The 22952-nt window shown below is 31.8% G+C and overlaps 1 protein-coding gene across 1 annotated transcript in view; it reads right to left on the bottom strand.

Moving 5' to 3' along the window:
- LOC108904434 (gamma-aminobutyric acid type B receptor subunit 1-like) overlaps nt 1-22637 on the bottom strand; it is a gene marked incomplete at its 5' end in the record, with an annotated part of 42853 nt that extends 20216 nt beyond the window's left edge. Inside the window, 4 exons of the mRNA XM_023456120.1 lie at nt 1895-2144; nt 4393-4543; nt 7551-7692; nt 22510-22637. Coding sequence (XP_023311888.1) covers nt 1895-2144; nt 4393-4543; nt 7551-7692; nt 22510-22637 — 671 coding nt within the window. The remainder of the gene's footprint in view (nt 1-1894; nt 2145-4392; nt 4544-7550; nt 7693-22509) is intronic.
- Between the last annotated feature and the right edge of the window lie 315 nt (nt 22638-22952).

The following is a 22952-nucleotide window of genomic DNA, read 5'->3' as shown; positions in this document are numbered from 1 at the left end:
TTTTATTTTATATTTAATGGTTATTTGAAATAAAATCGACATGAAATATATACAGAATTCAGCTTTTTAATTGTCCAATATAGGTATCGTTCTTATTTTAAGAGATACAGAAACTGTTAAATGAGCAAAAATTTGCAGAATTTTATGCTGATCATGGATTGACTTTTAATTTTAGAAAATTGCGAATGATTCCGAAAATATTCAAAGGAAACCGAAAAATTTAAATATACCATTTAATTTTGTTTAAAAACTCAAATGTTTCACGTGACTATTTGATTTTTTTTATTAAAATTTCTATTCTTCTAATGAGGCAAAAATTCAATATAACAAAAATAAAAGTTAACTACCGCTCAACACATATTTTTACAGATATATTAATATCGACAGCAAAAATCGACTCGTCAGATCATTTAATATTAGGCTACACAGTTTTGTGCTAAAATTTTGAAAGACAAGTGAAATACGACTAAAACAAGAAATAGCGGAAAATCGGTTTCCTTCGAATGTCTTCAGAACTATTCGGAATTCTCTAAATTTAAAAATAAATCCGTGATCGGTATAAAATTCTGCACATTTCTGTTCATTTAATCAATCCTGCATTTTTTAAAATAATCAAAATACCTGTATTGGACAAGTAAAAAGTTGTAACACTGTATATTAAAATAATTACTAATCTCAAAAATATTATAGGAATTATTTCGAAATGCTAATTTATTTTGCTCCATTATTTATATCTTTAGAATTTTCAATGTTACGACTTCCTGGTACCTGTTGCTTTTTTTAAATTGTAGGTAATCTTTACTTTTTTTCAATTCAAATGTAGCCCTGAAAATGGTAAGAATTCTGCCGAAACGTTGCCAAAGTGTTAAATAGCAGAGAGATATCTCCAATAGATTCGTTATTCCTACTACAAAATTTGAATAAATGGACGAGAAAATACATACCTTCTAGTCATTTTTACAATTTAATTCGAAGTTCTGTCTTGAAGTCATTTTTACAGCTGGCTTCAAAACCGATTTGCAATTACTGTTATAAATGATTTTATTTTTATAAAACTTAAATTATGATTTAGTTTTTGCAACTGTAAACTCACTTTTAAATTACAATATACGGTTGACTATTTTCTCATAAGTCTTACAACTTGAAACTGAAAGTCATTTTTATACAGGACAGTAATTTCAGTTTCAATTTCAGTTTCGAGCATATAAAATACCCTTTTATTGTGAAGTTACAAAGATCTCTGATATTCCCGGCTTTCTTTGCACATAAAATTGACTGTTTTCACTTTGCGGATCCGCGTAAACGAAAATATGAATAAAAAATATTAGGACCAAGCGTCGCCATGTGGCAATCTCGTGAGATGTAGGGGATGTGATTCCCCTGGAACCCATAACAAACTCGTAATTGCGGGCGTATCCGGGTCTTTTACGCGTTAACTGAACGTAAGTCTCTCGTTAGTATTGCGTTTGCATTCTTTATGCCCATTGTAGGCAGTGTACCGAAAAATTGGATTTTTGCGATAGGGGCCACTTTTGAGCTCTTATCATAATTACTTTTATTTTATTCGTACTAACTTTCATTCCTTGGGACCTCAAGATATTCGTTGGATTATGTTGAGGAATGATTAATTTTTAAGTTATTTACACAGTGACACTAAACTTAGTGGCACAATTTTAAGAGGATATTGTGGCAAGTCGAAAGACAATAATTGTTTCTACTAGTTTTCTTATTACAAGTTCCTCTACAATACACACTATGTTTACTCAGATTCGACATTTTCGTCGATATGATTGAGATCTGGGCTTCAGCTTGGTCATACGAAAAATATTCAAGTGGAGACGACAATGCTACATATTTAATTTCTTAACAAATATCATGTTAAACTTCTACTCACCATTCTCACTTTTGGATCACTTTTGGCCTTGGTGGTAAGCCTGTGAACTCTCCACACCTTGCTGAACATCGCTCCGAAGGACAGGGTGAAGCCGGTCGTGAGCAGCCACGCTCTCGTCTGGCATACAACGGGATAGGCACCGGGGGTCACGAATCTACCATCTAAACCTAGGAGGAACACGGCGGTCAGACACACGATGATGCCGAAGAGCATTATCGTGTTGCACACCGGATGGGAGGACTGGATCACCCTGGAAGAGAGCCAGAATATGAAACTAAGTAAAGTCTGTGTCATTATATCATTATAATAATTAATATTTTATGTAGAAATAATCATTACCTCCCCCAGAAAACAGTGTTATTATTGTAAAAGTCTTGGGTGTTATAATGTCATCTAGAGGAATGTACTGTAGTATTGAAGATAATATTTCTTTTTATGGACACTGAAGTTGACAGAACTGCATAGATCAGCATTAATAAGTATATTAGACATTACAGATGAATTACTGCTTTTGGTGATAATACAAACCATTTGGAAACGGAAAATTGATAGAAAGTATACAAGAAAAAAGAAAAATGATGAGAAAGGGAGAACACTTGAATAGAATAAAGCTAATTCAGCTTTAAATCTTCTATGACGTAAGATTTGATCATTCTGGATAGGGCTCAGAATGAAAAGAAACTGGAATTTGTGTCATTACACCAAAGAAAAAAACTAAGAAATTGGTAGAAAATTCGAAAAGAATAGATAAAGATCAACTTTAAGAGAAGAACCAGAGTTTGAAACTAAGTCAAAATATTTCTGTAACATTATATTATGTTAAAAAGTAAATACTTACAACATATTATTTCCTCCACTAAACTACTTCATCGTCGAAAAAGTCTTGGATAATATTATTCAAATCCCTTAGAAAAATGTGCATTGTTATCTAGAAAACAGTGTTTCTTGTTACAGTTCATGAAATAGTTCAACCTCATAGATCAGAATGGATGCTACTAGTTTTTGTGTAAAGAATTAGTGGTTTTATTGATGACACAAATCAATTGAAGTTGGAAAAATTGTGGAAGGCGTACAAGCAAAAGGGGAAATGGCAGAAATGGTAGGAAATTGGAACAAATTAATCAAAATCCAATTTTAAATCCTTAACGGAATATTGAGAAGATGGATTGCTTTGGAATAGGTCAGAAATTAAGTCAAAACGTCACCACTGCACCATATAACTAACTACTTATTGAAAAAAGTTAACAGAAAATTATGTTTTATGTAAAAAATGGTTATTTTCTCCAAGAAACCCTGCCATCATCGTAAAAGTCTTCCAAGCATAATGGAAAATGGAAAAAAAGTAGAAAATTTGAACAGAATAAACAGAGGTCAACTTGAAATTTTTAATGGAATATTGCGAATAGTGAATTACTCTAGAAGAGATCAATCAAAAACTTATTCACAAATGTCATATAATTGCATTTACTGAAAGAAGTTAATAGAAGCTAATTTTTTATATAAAAATGGCATTATATCCTCCATTCTTTCCCCGCAAAAGTCTTAGATAAGTTACAATAACGCCTAAAAGGCGACAACTGCTTATAACTGCTTTTAGTACAAGCTTGCAAGACCCCCACAGATCAAAACTGATCCAAGTTTCAAGTCTGTAGATAGCAAACACATATTAGTAGTTTTAATGATGGTGCAAACCACCTGGAAACGGAAAAATTGGGGAAGGATATAAGTAAAAGAAAGGATGGTAAAGAAGATAGAAAATGTTGACATGATATAATGTGTTCAGTTTTAAATACCTATATAATGAATATTGGGACGAGTGGATTACTCTGGAAGAGACCAAAGTTGAATAAATGTTAACAGAAGACTTTTTTCTACCAAAAATTGTCATTACTTCCCCCAGGAAACCTTGAGGAATGTATTATCATCTAGACGACAACATTTCTTTTTACAATCATTAATACTTATATAGATTAGTATTGATAAGTTTAAAGGTTCATAAATATGTAATAAATATTACTCATGAATTAGTGGTTTTGGATGCAAGCAAAAGAAGAAGTGATAAAAATGGTAGAAAATTTGGACAAAAAAACAAAGTTCTACTTCCAACATTTAGAACTTAACTCAAACTTTGAACATTATCTATGGAATATTGTTTTTCTGAATTATCTAAAGATAACTTTTCATTCGCATTAGAGGCATTTGCTTTTAGTATTACGTCCACGTAATCATATTCAGGTCCACGTGCAAAAAAGTCTCCGTTACACTGTATAAAGAAAATTACACGACGTAAAACAGCTTGGACCCCCGCAGTAACTTGAAGCTACACGTCCATTAAGCCGCCGTTTTTAATTCTCATTTGCATACACACGGAGATTTTAATAATGTAAACCGTCCAAATTACATTTCTCCGGACGTCCACTCTGCGAGGCTTCCCAAAGGACGCGAATATACGCCCGGCTAACTAGATTATCTTGCTTCACTAAGCTACATTTACTTACCGCCTATGTTTGTTCCAAATATTAAAACCTATTAAAGCGGCGGCTACAATTATGCCGATGCTGGAAATGATACACATGCAAATGAAAAGGGGCAGCGACACCGTCCGCAGCACTCTCCGTATGATGGTCCTGTCTTGAGGCACTTTTCCACCTGGAATAAATCAGATAGTTCATTGTCTGTGCAAAATTCGGATGCTTTGAGGTGAGGTGGGAAGGTATGAAAAATATCCCCATTCAACTTGAAACTTTTACAGCAACTTGAAAGTTAGGTAGGAAAATTGTTGCAGCGGTGAAAGAGGGATTTCAAGAATTAATTTTAATTTAAATGAACAAAATTCATTTATTCAGTGAAATAACAGCTTTACAAAATATCTAACACCAAAACATTGCAACGTCATTATGTGGGTACAAGTATAACAGAGATTTATTTCTTCTTCTAATTATAACTTGTCGAATCAAAGAAATGATTGAGATTAATTGAGAAAGTTGAGGTTCAAGAACTTAAGGTGAGTTTATTACGGACTGTTCTTTATTGGGTATTTAGAAGCTAATAAAAGTCACTAACTGCATTAAACTTTCATCCTCAAACGTTTAGAAGTAAATATATCGTAGAGTATAGTTAAAAATTATTTAATTTTTAGTAGTTAAAATGAATGCTAAAACGTATGTAGATACCTACGTAAAATGTAAACCAATTTTGTCCCAGTATTATGATAAAATGTTGAGTCTAAAAAACATAAATATTAGCGTTCTCTTTAGAGAATAATCTATTCTCATCACTTCTGATCACTATAAAACATGTAAATATTGAACATTTCGATATTAATTTTCTGAAGAAATTAGCAGTGGATAATAATAATTGAAGGTTTGCAAACACTTTTTTCACACTGACAAAATTGTATCAAAAAAGTTGATGGTGCTGTACTTTTGAATTGTGTTTATGATGATGAAAACTGACTCACTAAATTAAACGTAATAAATAAGAGATCTTGTTTTAAAAAACATTGAATTTTCTTATGCATAAAAATACAACAATCCATTCATCTGGAAGTCACAGAGACATTTAAAGTTTCACGACTAAGGAGAACATAAAGAAACAATAACTATGCTTTGGCGAATTTGACTGTATGTCAGATAGGACAAACTACATAACGAAACGCGAGGTTTGATATCAAATTCACGTTCACGAACATTTCTTGGATAATTCGACAAATTTAACGATATAAATTCTGGAACTTTAGTATTCCTTAAAAATTGTCACTGGATTCAATTTGATTTCATGACAGACATTCAAATCCAGTAAAACGTTTTACAGCTTAAGTTTTAGGAGGGGAAATATGCCTTTAGATTTATTTGTTCACCTCTTAACTAAATGTCAAATTCTACATTAAGCAACAGTGGAGGATAGTTAAATTTAGTTAATATAGAGAAATCAACTTGAGGTCAATAATTCGTGCCATCAAATTTTAAAACTTTAACTTTAAATTTAGATTGTAGGTATTTAGTTACTTTAAAATTAGTTGTCAGTTCTGGTTTTCCATTACGGAGAAGTAAATGTAAGACTTTATAAGCAATAACAAACTGTTTCACTTTTTAATAGAACATATGAAATTAGTTAACTTAAGTACTAATTTTCCAGAAGCTTGGCTTAGAAGAAACGAATATATTATTGAGCTAACACCAACATATACAGGGTGATTCACAACATACCCAAAAAATTTGGGAATAGATGCGTCATGAAAAATAGGTCAAATGTAGAGAATTAATTGAAAACAAAGTAAACCTACTTACTTATGCACTTTTGGGGTCGCTGAAACCGAATCCGATATCCGTTTGACCCGATTAGTTCTAGGTTAAGGTCAGTTCAAGATCAAATATAGAGAATCAGTTGTCAACAAAGTAAACCTACATATCTATATATTTTTGGGGTCGCTGTATTCAAATCCGGTGTCCATTTGATCCTATAAGATCTGGATTAAGGTAATTTCAAGATCAAATGTAGAGAATCAATTAATTGCCAGCAATGTAAACGCATGGTTTTTGATGTTTGGCTCGCTCAGGTTTGGGTTAAGGTCAGTTCAAGGTCAAATGTAAAAAACGTAAGTAAACTAATATATCTATACGTTGGGGTCGCTGAATCCGAATTCGGAGTCTATTTGATCCGATCAGGTATGCTAAATACTCCTAAGTTCTAAACTCAATCAAGTAAGCATTTGTGGGTATTAAAATTTAAGTCACAAATAAGATTAAAGAAAGAACACTAACTCTGAGCCCGTGACTCTCGAGTTAATAATTGTTTTGACATGACAAAATTCTAGTATCAATAAAACCCAATCAAATTTTTCGCTTTGAGGTTCTAAATCATTTTTTTTATAAATATCTTTAGTACCTATGTTGATTGAACTTTTTCTATTAGAAAGTATTTAATAGACCTGATCGGTTCAAATGGACATCAGATTCGGATTCAACAACCCCAAAAACGTATAGATATGTAGGTTTACTTTCTTTTCAATTAATTACCTACATTTGACCTTGAACTGACCTCAACCCAGATCTGATTGAGTCAAACGGACACCAGATTCGGATTCGGCGAGCCCAAAAATTTGTAGATCTGTAGATTTACCTTGTTGGCAATTGATTCTCTACATTTGACCTTGAACTGACCTTAAACCAGAGCTAATCGGGTCAAACGGACACCGGATCCGGATTTAGCAATCCCAAAACCATATGGATACCATGGTCTTGTCTTTTGGACCTGCCACTTTTTTTGTGGGTCTGTGTAACTGAAAAATCCCTGCATTTTTAACACTAACAACAAAAGTTGTAAACAATAAGATTGACTTCCGAATTTGTAGTATCAAATCAATATAAGAATATAAGATTCTCCACCTTTTCCCTTAAAGTTAAAGTTTTTCTAATATTACATAATCACAGTACCGATTAAAGAAAGTACGTTTGACTTTTAATGCGAACAAATTAGACCAGATCATCATCATCAAAGGGAAGTGCATCACTCACACGGCACATCAAGTTCATCTGATCATAACACTGGAGCTACTAACTAGCTAACGAAATTGCGGATAAATCCCGATAGCAGTATCGCTATCTACCGCGATAGAATGCGTATAATAAGATTTAGAGGGTTGACAACAACTTACCGCGCCAAACTTCCCTGTCGAACCAAGTCAGATTATCCGCCTGTGTGTCGTAATAGCCGAGGACCACATAGTTGCCGTTTATAACTTGCTCTATTTGGGTGAGGGCTATCCTGTCTCCCTGGGAGCTGAACGCCACGAAGCCCTGGAAGATGGAATTGAATTATTATCGGTACAACACATTTCGGGCGTGCTCGCAAGAACGGAAGCTCCACCGTTAAATAAAATTATGGAGTTTGTGGATCTGTGTTTGGGAATCCCCTTGGATTCGACACTGATTTATCTGATTCCTTGAATATATCAAGACTGTGCGTTAGGTGGCACGATATGCTGAATTTAAACGGGGTGTTTAGAGATTGTTTAAGTTTACAAAAATCTATCGTTCAATAAAAATTTACTTGGTAAGAAGACAGTAGTACACAGGCTGTTACAAATTCGTTTATCTCTACAGGAATCTCGGAAACGGTAAGAAACACGATGTAGCTTAAATGGGAGCAAAGTTTTAATCCCGTGCTCATGGTTATTTCTAGGTTTCTCGAGTGCTCAAAATTCAAACAAATTTCGATCTAATTTTTCAGGATATTCATACAAATACATCTGACATGCTCTTTCACAGGTGCGGTTATATGTATAACAAATTCCGATCATATTACGTTTAACTTCCTTTTGAACATTTGCCAAAACGGAAACGTTTTTGAACAATTATTGCAATTTTTTAAAGTATAATATTCATTTGGAGTTTTGGTTGTTCACATGCATTTTTAAGAATTAATTTGTCATGACGAAATTAAAATTGTAATGTTTTAATTTTGACCCAACGACTTATTGAATTATGTATGACCAGGCGATGGAAATTAAAACTTTAATAATGTTTTATTGTAACGAGTGATGGTAATAGTTTCAACAACAAGGTGGATTTCACAGGGTCTAACGACACTTACAGTGTACGATAATTCAAGAAACATAGACATCTAAAAAAGAAATAGATAAAATTGGAACTAATACATTGAATATTAATTTTTCGATACAAAAAGTCTGAATCTGGTTCGGGCTGAGGCAGTACAGTATTGGAGGTCATGAAGGCTTGCAAAAAATGTAGTAAAATTTCCCGGGTCGTACTTAAAAAACGAAGTTGATGATGGTCTTGGAGAGACGAAACGTTACATATAAAAATTGATTATGCCATTCGATAGACGGCTAAAAGTTGCCATGAGAAAGTGTTCTTCTTTTTTCAATACCACCTCAAACAAGGCCGATATAAAACAAAAACGGATTTCCAAAATTTCGAAAACTAATCATGTTAGCCTTGATTTGCCCCCATTTAAGCTACTTCGTATCTCTTACCGTTTCCGAGATCCCTGTAGTGAGAAGCGAATTTGCAACAGCCTGTATATGTTTCGGATAATTATTTCGTTCTGCCATTTTACAGTCAAAACACCGAAAATAATTAATATTATGTTTAGTTATAAGATAATTGTATGTATAATTTTTTTAATATCGTCAACTATTTTATTATGTAAGTTTTATGAAATTCTGTAGAATTGCTAGGAAAATTTACTGTATTTTGGATATTTTTTAGATAAAAGTTGTAGGGTTCTGAGAGGGACATTCGATGGTGACCTTGACCCAAAGATCAAACGTCATACTGACCTTGACTTGACTGGCTGGGTCATAGTGATCTTGCCTATGACTGGGTCATAGTGATCTTGCCTTTGACCTTTAGGTAAAAGTCAAGGTCATCATAAAATGCCTCCCTCAGACCTTTACAACTTTTGTCTAAAAAGTTTTTCTTCAAAGTGCTTCCCTTGAAATTATTTAAAATGGGACACCTTGTATATTTCAGGTAATTCTGCGGAATTTAATAAACAAAAGAAGTATTTTTTTTGTTTCTATTTAATTTAACGTGTAACGGAACTGCACCAACTTTTAATTAAAAAAGTACTAATTCTTTCTTATTTTGCTGTATAAATATAGTGTCCCTATTTAACATGTAAAAAACAGGAAACTCGTTTTTGTCTCGAAAGAAACAATTTTGTCTTATTAATATCTCTAAATAAGGGGAAGATATATCACGGGGAACTGTGTTCCATTTTTAATAAATCGCTCTGTATAATATTCATAAGCAATATATTTAAAGTATAGTGCATTTTATGCGTTCGCCATTGTGTTTTTTAAGGTAATTATATTTTTCGATAACACTCTCAGTTATGTGAAATTGTCTTTTTAATTTGCCAATATTTGTCAGGACACATTTATTTTGGGAAAGCTTCACAATTAAAAAAAATAAATAAACTGTCTAATCAAAATGTATGGAATCGAAATCTATAAAAGCATGCAAATTTGTATCAACACGGACGGAAGCAAAGTGGATAATCAAATTATAATAGTCCAAACGGCACTGTAGCAGAAACGGTATAAAAATTGAAATATATTTAAATGAACTTTTCAGTAGGTATAGGTTAAAGGTTAACTGTGTAGGCATATACGAGGATATCGACATCTCGATATTCATTCAAACAAAAAAGTACATTTTAAAATTTACCAAGAGATAGTTGCTATTTAAATACGATGGGTGACATATTTTTGTTAGTAATGGAACATAGTCGCTAAATTATCAACAAATATTTAGGTGGATTTAGCTCTATTTTTTTATCTATACAACAAGTCCTAATCTGTAGATGTAGAAATTAAAACAATTTAAAATATTTTATAACCGTATTAAGATGTATGTATCATGTATACGTTAATTTATTCCAATATACCTACATTTTAGTCATTATTTAGCTTTTTCTGAATTTACACTGTTTCACACACTTATTTAAAAATAAATTAATTTTTATGGAAATTGGTAGATTTAGACAATTTTGATAGTACTGAAAGTTATATTTTGTATTGTAATTAAAAAAAAAACATTCTTTATTTCTAAAATAAAAAGTTCTGAATTTTTGTACGAACATTCTGGGCTTCATACTATAAATAAGTGCTTATTTGTGGCATTTTTTAAGTAGCTTTTCTTTTTTTTATAGTTTAAACTTTCAATAAAATTATTCAAAAATTGCCAAAACAATAAAATCTTTCTAAACGTCAAAAAATTGCGAAAAGTGTTTTTATAGTGATATGTAACTATTTATCATTGGCATTATAGGCAAAAATAATTTTGTTGAAAAAGACATGCCATAACTATTTTTTTACTTTTATAATTTAGTTTACATTGTGGCAAAACATATTTGTAAAATTATTTAATAAATATGTAAGTATTGCAGAAAGATGATGCCAGAAAGAATTTTATTTTTGTCTGTAAATGCCTGGGTAGATAAAAGCGAAAAAGAGAGAGACTATACATCCCCGTGCAATGGAACATAACAATCGCTCAGGCCAATCACATTACTCAGCTGAATATTCAGGAAGTTATGGGTCCAGTTCTATTTCCACTAACTAGGGGATTGAAAATTTAATGTCTCATTCAAACAGTATGCCATTTGGCGTTGCCTAGTCGGCGCCTTGATTTGATCTGACACAAACCGTATAAAACTGAAGGTATATTTAAAAAAAATAAAATAAAGTATTGGACTAAGCAGACTTGTATTAATTAGTCATGTCCCTAAAAAGGTCGCAACCCTGTCATTTTGGAGATTCTAATAATAGAAATCTACGTAGTACTCTTCAACTTTTAATGAGCCAAAAATTACGACAGCAAAATAGCTTACTTTTCTCAAAACATGATGCATAAGGCTGTACTAAAACGACTGAACAGATTTATTCGCAAATTATATAAAGGGTTTAAACATCCCTGAAAATTATTGGCTGAAAATGTTTTCTTAGAAAAATTCTGAAAAAAATTATCTTTAACTAATCAAAGCCTGTTTAATTCACTTCTGATATCTAATTAAGAATAGAGTTAGCATTTTTGCTAATCTTGATATAAACACATTTTTAATTCGTTTTTCAGGGGGATTTTTGTAGCAAGCTGTACAGGCAGAAGAAGCAGCATTTGAAAATGTATGTTCCCAGTACCTTGACGTTGAATAAATCGTCTGAGGCTGGGAGTATATTTTTGTTGTTGCTTCGATCATTTCTTGTTATAAAAAAAATTACCCTCCGCCTCACTCCTGATTTAAAAGAAATAATCAACAAATTTCCTCTCACTCCGGATTAGAAATTGCAAATTAAAATTAAACTTCAAATAAAACAGAGTGAGCACTTTTGTCGAATTTTTTGTGGATGTACTCCCCTGGCATTCCAAGCTGCACCAAGAGGGAAATTTTTTTAAACAAAAAAATTAATCAAAAAAATGTTCATACGTTCCGGACTTTTCTAGAATGATTTCCAGTTTACCTGAAGACTAGTTTAATTTGAATTTTATGATTTTAATGAATTGATATACTGTTGTAGTTTGATTGTACCAATGAACAAAAAATTCATGAAATTGCACTTTTTAAATAAAATGGGGCCACTTTGAACATTTGCTGTAATAAAATAAAAAGTAGTACTAAATTATTGCTTTCATTTATAGGCGAGCGGTGCACCCCTATAAAGACGCACAAAAAAACCAGCGGACTGACCACGGAGGGGGGCCATGGATAAAACCTTTTTTAATCGCTATATTACGTTGTTGCGAACAAAAAACCTTAATGACATTTTTGTGTATCGATGATCAGTAATTTATTATTAATAAAAAAAAACAAAATTGCGAAAACTTAAAAAATCGATATGAAAATACATTGGTTATATATTTTGGGTAAAAATAAGCACATTTTAACTCTTGTGATTTTTTCGAAAAAAACTTTGTTTTCGAGCTACGAGCGATTTAAGGTCGAAAAATAACCAAAAGTCGCCATTTTCAATTTATGTTTTCTCGGATTGTACTGGAGCTTTTTTAATTTTTCTTATTCGAGGTTACTCACCGAAAGTTCTATATTTGTGTTATATATTTTTCATCGTGGCGACTTTTTTCCCCCCATAAGATACGCCACCGAAAACTCGTGAAATTCACCGCTTCACTTTTATAAATATTATGAGTGATGAGGAAATATGTTCTTGCCTATCACAAGACTTTAAATGTTACGGCAATGTCGGCAATGTTATGGGTCTGTCAATAGCTAAAAAATAGAAAATATTGCAAAAAAGTGACAATTTCTATTTACTAATTGACCTGTTTCAGCGATTTTTTTAAATTTCAACTGGAAAAAATATGAAGAATTTACGTCTTCCAGCAATATTTGACCTCTCAACAGGACTCATTATGGTATCTTCTGTTTCTTCTAGTCTTTCTGAGATTAATAAAGTACTAAAATACTCTGGAAACTTCACCATAATTAGCTAAAATTTTAATTAGAAACCACTACCCCCCGACACGAAATATTTTCATCGAGACAATTTTACGGCAAAGTGAATTTTTAATTATCGAAAATGGCCTTTCTAGAAGATAAACTGGCACATAAATTCGGGCGCCGATCAAAGCGTTTATCCCAAGGGCGAGGGTTGGATTTTTGTAATTATTAATTACGCGGGTTACTTTGCCTTCGGTCTTCCATGGCAACGGGCAATAAAGAGTTTCGTCGACCCTCACGAGAAAACGTCAACTTTGGGTTGTCAAATAAAAGCGTGGAAGCCTGTAAAGGTCGTAGAAACACTAATTGCCCTGCGACAGCGGAATGCTATAATGGAAACATCATTAAAAACGGGTAATAGGGAAAGCGTTTTTATAATCAAGATATCTAGAAAGGATAAGGACGCTTTGAATGTACACTGGCTCCACAAATGAAACGATTCTTGCAAGAAATAACAAAAGCTTAGTTGGAATATCATATGAGTTAATTTGCACCGCAACTTTTGTTTCAAAAGTCAAGTATGCCTTAAAAATGTATAACGTAATAACAGAATTACAGACATATAATAGCTATTTATGTAATCAGTTATGAAAAGTATGATTTTATGTAACGAGTGCAAGTTTGCGGGACGAGCGAAGCGAGATCTCGCAGTATCGCACGAATTGATCATTATTTACAAGTATAATTTAAATAACAATTATCTAGTAGGTCAGTGTCAGTTTAAATTTTTTTGTCATTTGGCTTGACATTTAATAGACGCTGATCTATTATGTGTACTATTACCATTTATTAGGAAAAATTTGTGATTTATGTTCAGATTCTGACGACATACCGAGCGATATCGAAGAAGTGGTAAGAAATGCCGTATGTTCACTGATTCTTGAAAAATCTAAAGCGGTATATGACTTGGCTTATGAAAAATTTGAGAAATGGCGTGAACAAAAGAAAGTAAAACACGTCAATGAGAAAGTACTATTGGCATATTTTGAAGGTGAGAAGAATTTGAAGGCTTCTACGCTTGTTCTTCCATGTTGAGAACTGAGCTGTCTTTAAAAAAAGGTATAGACATTAAAACATACAATAGTTTAATAGCATTTTTGAAAAGGCATTCTGATGGATTCCACGTTAAAAAATCAAAAGTAAGTAAAAGTTTTTGACGGAGGCGGATGACAATAATCCTTTAATGGCTAAGGTAACTAATAATTGCTTCATTTAGTTGTCATTTTACTAATTCGCATTTTTTGCTTTACGTTGTGTTGGCTGTGGGTAATTCGTGAATTTGTAATCACCCCGAGAGATATAGAAGGACTAAACTTCGTTGACATTATCAGGAAGTATAGAAACTTACGCCCGGAAAATATTAAACACAATAGATTCTTTATTAGATATAGAAATGGTAAATGTGGTGTACAACCAGTAGGTATTAATTCTATTGGTCAGTTACCAAAGATGATTGCTCAAATGATTGGTTTGCCGAATTGTGCATTATTCACGGGGCACTGTTTCAGAGGATCATCGGCCACTTTACTTGCAGATTCTAGGGCCAATATTTTAAAAATAAAACAACACGGCGCGGCGGCTGGAATTCAAATTCTGTTGCAGAAGGATATGTTGAAAATTCTATAGAAAATAAAATAGTTATTTTTGTATCTAGTGCGCGGAATGCTACTTGGGTGATCGAGAAATGAATTTTTTAACGAGGCGAAGCCGAGTTAAAAAATTATTTGAGACCACCAAAGTAGTTCGCGCACGAGATGCAAACAATATTTTTTCTACAAACGTCAAAATCTATCTCTTAAATTATAAATAAGTAAAATGCCTAATTTATTATAGAAAATAGTGTTGAGCTGGCTTAAAATGTCTTTCCTAATCAAATTTTCACTGTTACTATGAAAACAAAGTGGCTGTTGTTGACAACAATAATAATTATTTTAAAGTGACGTTTATGCTCGCGTCTTCAATTTTTAAGTACCAGATATTATTTAAAATAATGGAAATTGCTAGTGACGATGAACTAAGTAGTACCCCACCTAATATGGCAGATGCGGCCAATTTGGTAACTTCAAATCTTTTACAGGAAAAATCGAAGCGCCAATATGAAAATGCATATCGGCAATTTAAGGAGTGGTGTGAAACAAATAAAGCAAGAAAAGCATCCGAAAATGTGCTGTTAGCATATTTTGCAGAAAGATCCAAGAAGGTGAAGCCTTCCACATTATGGGCAGTATATTCTATGCTAAAATCAACACTTAATGCTAAGGAAAACGTAGATATTAAAAAATTTACCAAGTTGGTTCTATATTTGAAAAAATTGTCAGTTAGACACAACCCTAAGAAATCCAAGGTATTAACTCGAGAAGAAGTAAATCAATTCATAAGAGAGGCAGATGATGAAATATATTTGATGGCTAAGGTATATTTTTAATCATTATTTTACATGTAAGTATTTTAAATTACTAAATATCGATATCCTTTTAGGTCGTTTTAATATTGGGTATTTCTGGTGCTTGCCGCCGTGAAGAACTCACTAAAATGAGTGTCGATGACATAGAAGATAAAGGTTCCATCTTGATTGTGAAAGTACCGGATACAAAAACGAACATACAACGAATTTTTACGGTTTCGAATCTAGATTATATCGATATTTACTGAAAATACGTGGCTCTTCGTCCAAGTTATGCTAGCAGTCGCCGATTGTTTTTGAAGTATCAAAATAAGAGATGCATTAATCAAGTTGTTGGAATAAATTCTATTGGAGGGATGCCCAGCTTAATAGCAAAATACTTAAAATTACCAAATTCTGATGCTTACACAGGTCACTGTTTTCGGAGAACCTCGGCCACATTTCTTGCTAATGCTGGGGGTGATATGTGTAGTTTGAAGAGACACGGGGGATGGAAATCTTCCACCGTGGCCGAAGGATACGTGGAAGATTCTATCAATAATAAGATTCAAATATCAAATAAAATTTTAGATCGTGAAATTTCAGTATCACATGGTATCACCTCTACCTCAAAAATTAGTAGTGTTTCAACCCCCAAAACCCCAATATCCCGAGCTGAACCTGAATTATCTGGTTTAGGAATAAATATTGGTTCGTGTACTGGTTGTACGATTAATGTTAATATTGTAAATAATAACTAAAGTTATTGTAAAATTCTATCATTATTTTAAAAGTATTTAATTGTTATTCATTAAAAAATAAATAATAATTTGGAGTTTTGCTTCATTTTTTCAAAGATTGAAATACAAAACTCTTATTAATTTACATGCAGTGTGCGAAATACTTCGCACCCTAGTGCGCGAAGTATTTCGCGCACGGTGTCATGGAAACATAAGAATCCGAAAAAAAGTGTCACTTCGCATATTGTTGTCAATGCGCAAACCTTGTCATTTTTTGACGTTTGTAGAAAAAAACAATTTATATTCTTGGAGAACCGAGTTATACCAATAACATATCACGGAATATTACTGCAAGTTCAACAATTAAGATTTCTTCTAGAATGAGTTTCACTAACTGTACCAACTGCGTAGTGAATATTTATAATTAAATAATAATAATTAATTAATAATTAATAAAGTGTTATTTATAAAACTACTGACATAAATAAAAGTTACTTTATTATTTTTCTGTTGTATTTTGTTTAATTCTTTTTTGCAATTAGTGACATAACGAACTTTTCGTAACCAGTTGCATAATGGTTTTCATTATGCAACTGGTTACATAAAGTAGAATTTCGATAACAAAAGATGTTACTTACTTTATATGTCAAAATTAGAAAAATAGTTGTTTGATTTTTGAGACTAAAATTAGCATATTTTTGAAACATGTGCCTAAATTTGTGATGCATGTTTTCGCATCTCGGACATTAAAAGAGAAATATAATCAACTGGGGAAAGCCTTAGGCCATAATTTTACTACAGTAGTGACCACGGAGATAGCTCTAACTGTTTACGTTAAAAACACATTTTGAAAAAACGCATTTTTTAACTTTTTATAATTTTTTTAAAGCTGTGAACATTTTATTACAATTTTTTTCCATTAAAATATTTTTTTTAAGAATTGTATTATTTTCATTTGTAATAGGGTGGCAAGATAAAATTCTACAAGAGGCCCAAAATCGCATTTTTTAATTTTTACAATTTTTTTTACGTTGTGAACATTTTATTACAATTTTTTTCATAAATACATAATTAAGTTCCATTAAAATAAATTTTTTAAAAATTGTATCATTTTCATATGTAATATTGGTGGCAAGATAAAATTCTACAAGAGGCCCAAAAACCTCCAAATGGTATCAGCTATCAAATAAAGTTGTCATTAGTTATCATTATTGCCGGAAAGAGGAAAAAGTTATGAACGGATATATTATCATCATACAACAATTTTGTAGAAGTTCTAAGTTTTAAAAAACACCAAAATATGTAGATTGAAAGCAAAAGTCTACACCCCAAAAATAATCAAAATCGAATAATACGTAATCGAGTTATTTACAAAATTAAAAAATTTTCATGAACTTTGCACCCACTGTATATTCCTTTGTAGACTTGCACTAATAAAGTCAATGGGAAAATTTTAAGCTCGAACTTTTCTACCGCGCAAACGATAATATCCCAATTCATTTAATTTTCCGATTTCATTTCGTTTAACGTGAAACGGTATAAGTAAAAGGTTGCGTCTGACAAGACTTTATTGGCACTCTTTTAAATTTATTGGATTTACGGCGAGGATTTTTTTAACGAGTCTACTCGAAATGCCCTTACACAAGTTCCCCCGTGGAAATTCTAAGCCTGATAAACGCCGTTTTCTCCGGCCTCGTCTCTTACAGTAATTCCACAACGTGGAAGCTGTTTATCTAAATTTGATAGGATGTGCGCCCCTGCTGTCAGAAAATTACAGGCGTTTCACTTCGGGACTCTCAGAATTAGACATTTTGTTTTAAACGTTATTGTGAAATATTTTTCTTTTATACAGGGCGTCCGCCTTAACCACACAAAGATAATCAGTTCAAGAAGAAAAGTTCGTATAAAGCTTGAATGGCTTAGCTTTCGAGAAACGGGATGTTAAAATTTTTTAAAATATACACATAAAAATTTTATGAAAAATTACATAATACAATAAATATAATTGCAAATATGAAAAAGTTTATGTAGATCTCCACATTTTTTGTGCATAACATTTATGCAAACATCATTGAGAATGTAAACTGGATTTGTGACGTAATAAAATAAATGTAAAAATTCTCTGAATGTTTGTACAATTATCAGCCAATGGCGGAAATACTCAACACATTGGCACTAAGAACTACTGAATTTTGGCGTCACTACATATTTTAGAAAAATTGTAGAATTTCATCAATTTTATTCGGTAAACAATTACATATTTCCGTTGTTGTTATTGTTTTTATCTAAGTTACCGCACATTTAAAACTACTCATTCTACAGCAAAAAAAAAAATGAATATCATACGGGAAATACTGTTTAATTGCAATGAGATCACTAACAGTCCAAAATTGACATTGACCAACAACACTGACAAAATTTCTAGACCACTGTTTTTTTTTTTTTTTTGTTGAAGAAGTTCATAACAGTTTTTTTGCTGTGGATTTAGTAGTTTTACTGACGTCATAAAAACCTTTAATAAGAGGAAAATGGTTTGTTTTCCGGATCAAATGGAAGATCTTTTTTCTTTGAAATACCAGTACACATCAAATGTAAATCAAATTTTCTAAATACTAATTAAAAAACGCGAAAAAATACCAAGCAGACCAAGATATTAATAATTTCATAGGGGGAAAGTGCAGTATCAAATAACATACTTGAAAAGAATAGGAATATTTTCCTGGTATAACAAACAATATTGCATTTGCATACATTAAGGTGCAAAGGTGCAATTTCTTTTTAGGACACCATGCCTGTAGAAGAAATAGAAGTAAAGATTTTCATATCATCAAAAATGAATAACATATTACTGTCAATTATTGCTTAACAAATGTCGTTAGTAGAAACAAAAAATATATAAAGGCCTAAGGTTTGAGCCCTGTGGTACTGCGACTCCTGAGATTGCAAAGTAATTAAATGATACGAACCCATTGCATGAAACAAATTGGACTATTATTTAAATATGATTTAAAGATTATGAAAGGGAATTTTGGAATATATAATTGATTCTTTTATAATTTTTAAAAAATTTAGCTCTATTACTGATATTTTTTATAATTTCAGGAGTTACCAATGTAGATGAGAATGACAGTAAATCCTAAATAAAGGAACATGTTCAGGTATTCCAGACAAATATTCGTAGAAATATTTTAAGGCTGCATTGACATCGTTTAAGTTAATTAAAAATAACCAGTCAATAATAATAATTGAGAAAATCGAGAAAATTAACTTTTTTTCAGTTAAAAATACACTTCTAAAACAGTAAACTTGTCATTTTTGGTGATTACTTTTGACAATGTTCAACAAGGCATTCAGGCGTAAAATGTGGCTGTACTGGAAAAAATGCTAAAGGACTTTATTGTCCCTTCACTGTTTGTTGGATTCTTACTAATTGAGCTTACCGTGCTTCCGCGGACATATGCAAAGGCTCTCAGCAAATATTCATAAACGGCGACAAACCGGTAGTACACAGTCTTCGCTTGTTGAATTTGCATCTCTCTGAGAAATTCTCACATGTTAAACACAAGACAGAGAGCGTAATTTGCGTTCGAGAGGTGGCTGCCTGAAAGCCTGAATTTAATTAATTACGGTATTCAATTCTCTCCTCTAGTACTTGTTGCTTATTTTGTTGCTGAAATCGATCATAGACAAACAGGGCGAACAAATCAAGAGGGGTTCTCAGAATCTATAAAAAATGTTTTTAAAACTAGGAGAGTTTTCATTTCATTTTGTCGCTTCCTACGAATAGCATATCAATTTCAAATTCAAATAATTAGCTACATTCATTGTAGGGTAGCGGAATTGAATAAGGCTCAATTTTGAAAATCTCATAAATCCCATTGAGGTCTTCTTTGGGTATAGAGCTGGATTTTACTTGAGTACAGTGTATTCATGTATAGTACTCAATATAGGGACTGAATGCTCAATATTCAGTATTTGTATTTATCACTTTTAGTTAGCTATTCAGGATTCAGTACATGGAAATGTATTCATCAGTAGTAACTGTATTGTATGAAGAATAGAGTATTTGTGAATGAATTCTCGGGAATCGTTATTTAAATTAGGAGGAAAGATATTCGTAGAAGTACAAATAGAAGTCATTACTGTTGTAGACAAGACAATACAGGTAAGTATTTATTTCTTATAAAATGTGATCGATAGAGGTATGACCTGTTTATATTCTAAATAGATATTCAGTGGTAACCTTATCACTCTTATAGGTAAATTAATATTTTTTTATTATATCGTTATTTTTCAATTTTTTAGATGTTAGCTATGATTTTCTGAGCGATATTTTAAAATATAACGTTTTTGAAGTTTTGTTTTTTACATGTTATAATATAGAATTTAAGCTTACTCCTAAAAGGTATTACTGCTAAGATTGTTGTGTCCTGTTTTAGAGAATCGTACTTGCAAAATCCTGTAATAGTCCAATTAACTAAGCCTTTAAATCGAAATTTTGCCAACTTGGCTGAATTTTTGATATGAGTTAGTTTAAGGTATATTATAACAATAAGTGAGAGTAATTTTTTGTTCATCCCCCGGCCAAGGGTGGAAAAAGATAAAACAAAGGGCTTTTTCAAGATAACTCAAAAAGGGTAAGAGCTAGAAAAAAATCATAACAGAAAAATGATTGAATTTTGTAATTTTTTTTTTCAATCTGCTCTAAAATATGTAACTTTTCTTTTCAGAGAAATAGATATATTTTTTAATTTTTAATAAGAAAATTATAACAAAAAATCAAATTTTTAATCGTTAATTTTAATGATTTAACAAAATTAAATTTCTGAAATCTTCCCTTAACTTCTAGCCTCCCTAACTCTGTTAATTTTAATAGTACAAGAAAAAGCTAAGAGACCATTTTTATGTAGAATTGTCTGCTTTACAACTTTTATGAAAAAGCTCTTTTTTCTAGCTCTTACCCTTTTTGAGTTATCTTGAAAAAGCCCTTTGTTTTATCTTTTTCCACCCTTGGCCGGGGGTTGAACAAAAAATTACTCTCACTTATTGTTATAATATACCTTAAACTAACTCATATCAAAAATTCAGCCAAGTTGACAAAATTTCGATATAAAGGCTTAGTTAATTGGACTATAAATTTCTCTATTTTTTAAATTTGAGGAAAATTTCCTTTCAAACGTCACAAATTAAAATTGTACAAAAAATTCGTATGTACCTATAGGTAAACAAATGACTTTAGAATTTTATTTGTCTAACTTTGGGCATTATAATTTATCCGTTTATTCACAATTATAAAACGCTCAATATTTGGAAGGTTTAACCAAGAGCTTTGTGATATAAATGTGGCATTTGTTTATGCGTTAGGCAACTTCCTTCATTCAGGAGGATATATATTCCGCTCCTCCCAAAAACCGAGCCAGGGTTATCTTTTACAATAGGGACAGAATCGATATTTAGTCCATAAGAAATGAGTTATAAAAGCGAGAGCTGTCGGAAAATGGTTATACCCTCAAGAATAATGTTATAAAAAAAATAGAGTTATAAACTCGGATTTTCTTTGTAGATAATACTCATTTTTTAGTAGGTACGTGAAATGCTTTATCTCAGAAAAGAAGTGTAATATTTATTTTTAGATAGTATTCAGGGTGTCCCACGTAAAAGATTTTTCCATAGTTCTGGTAATATCAATAAAACAAAAAAGTGTTTCAAATAAAAGTTCACTAAACCAATTTCTCTACATTTAAAATAATTTTATTTGTAGCACTATATATTAATGAATTTTTTTAATTTTTCATTGAATTTAGGGCCTACTTTGATAAATAATTATTAGGTCTAAATCATAATGTTTCGATGTTATGCAGATGTTATTTTTAAATAACATACAAGAAAATATTTTGAATGTGTTCGGTAACCTTTAAACTAACTTTTAGCGTAGAGAAGAAACCTTATCATTCCACGTAATTTAATCTCGTTCATTATAAAAAAATTAATTTAAAACTAAAGCCATTTTCGTTTCTCTTATTTCAACAGTGAAACAATTTCCAAGTGCCTGCACGAAATATTCACTCGAGGTATTTTTATTTAATCTTTCCCGTCGGAAATAGATTCGCAGTGATATAAAAGTAACGTTGGGAAACGGGCCACTATTCATTTAATTTAATTAGTGGTTAAAACGGAACATTCCCGAGCAGCGTATCCAATATAATTAGCTGGCGCTGTTTTTTACCAAAGGCACCGGTTTTATTAAAATGTATACTCGACACGAAAATGCAGCATTAATTAGGTGAAAATGGGCCTTTGCATAGTGGGGGATCTCGAACAAACCCATTTTATTAGAATTTTTTAATTAGCCCGTGCATAAAGATATGTGCAATGTTCGTTACAGCAACGAAAAATGGTTCGATTTATCTTCCACTTAATTATAATTTAAAAATTCTGGATGAATACCCATTTTATTTTCATCCCTTAACAATATGGGGCAAAATTAAATATTTTTTGCGAATACTCACCGATACTCCTAAAAACTGAGTAGAATTGATAGCTGAGTAGATGTCGTCTGCTATTTCCTTATTGTTGTAATTGAAGTCTTTTAAACTTTTTCCATATTTATGAAGACGGTCCATAGTTTTGTTAAAAGCTGAAACAAACAGAACACCTTGACTTACATTTTTTAAACTTATAAACGCATCAAAAAGTTAATACCCCTGTACAGGGTGATTCACTATATTTTGACCCCCTCTTTAACTTTTTTGTTTTAAGAGTTATAAAAAAATGTGAAATACAAAAGTTGCACGATTTTTTATGAAGTTTTCGAAAATGATAGTAGAAAAACAAATGAAGTTCAAACAAAATGGCCGCGGATGTTAACTTTGTTAATTTAAATGGAACACCCTGTATATTTTTACATATTTGGATAGAACGTTCCTTGTCGAGCATAGTCATATAGGGTTTG

Source organism: Anoplophora glabripennis, unplaced genomic scaffold (genome assembly GCF_000390285.2).
Source record: "Anoplophora glabripennis isolate ALB-LARVAE unplaced genomic scaffold, Agla_2.0 scaffold133, whole genome shotgun sequence".
Classification (NCBI taxonomy): domain Eukaryota; kingdom Metazoa; phylum Arthropoda; class Insecta; order Coleoptera; family Cerambycidae; genus Anoplophora; species Anoplophora glabripennis.
Note: the sequence above shows the minus strand (reverse complement) of the source record. Positions and strands in the feature narration are given on the sequence as shown.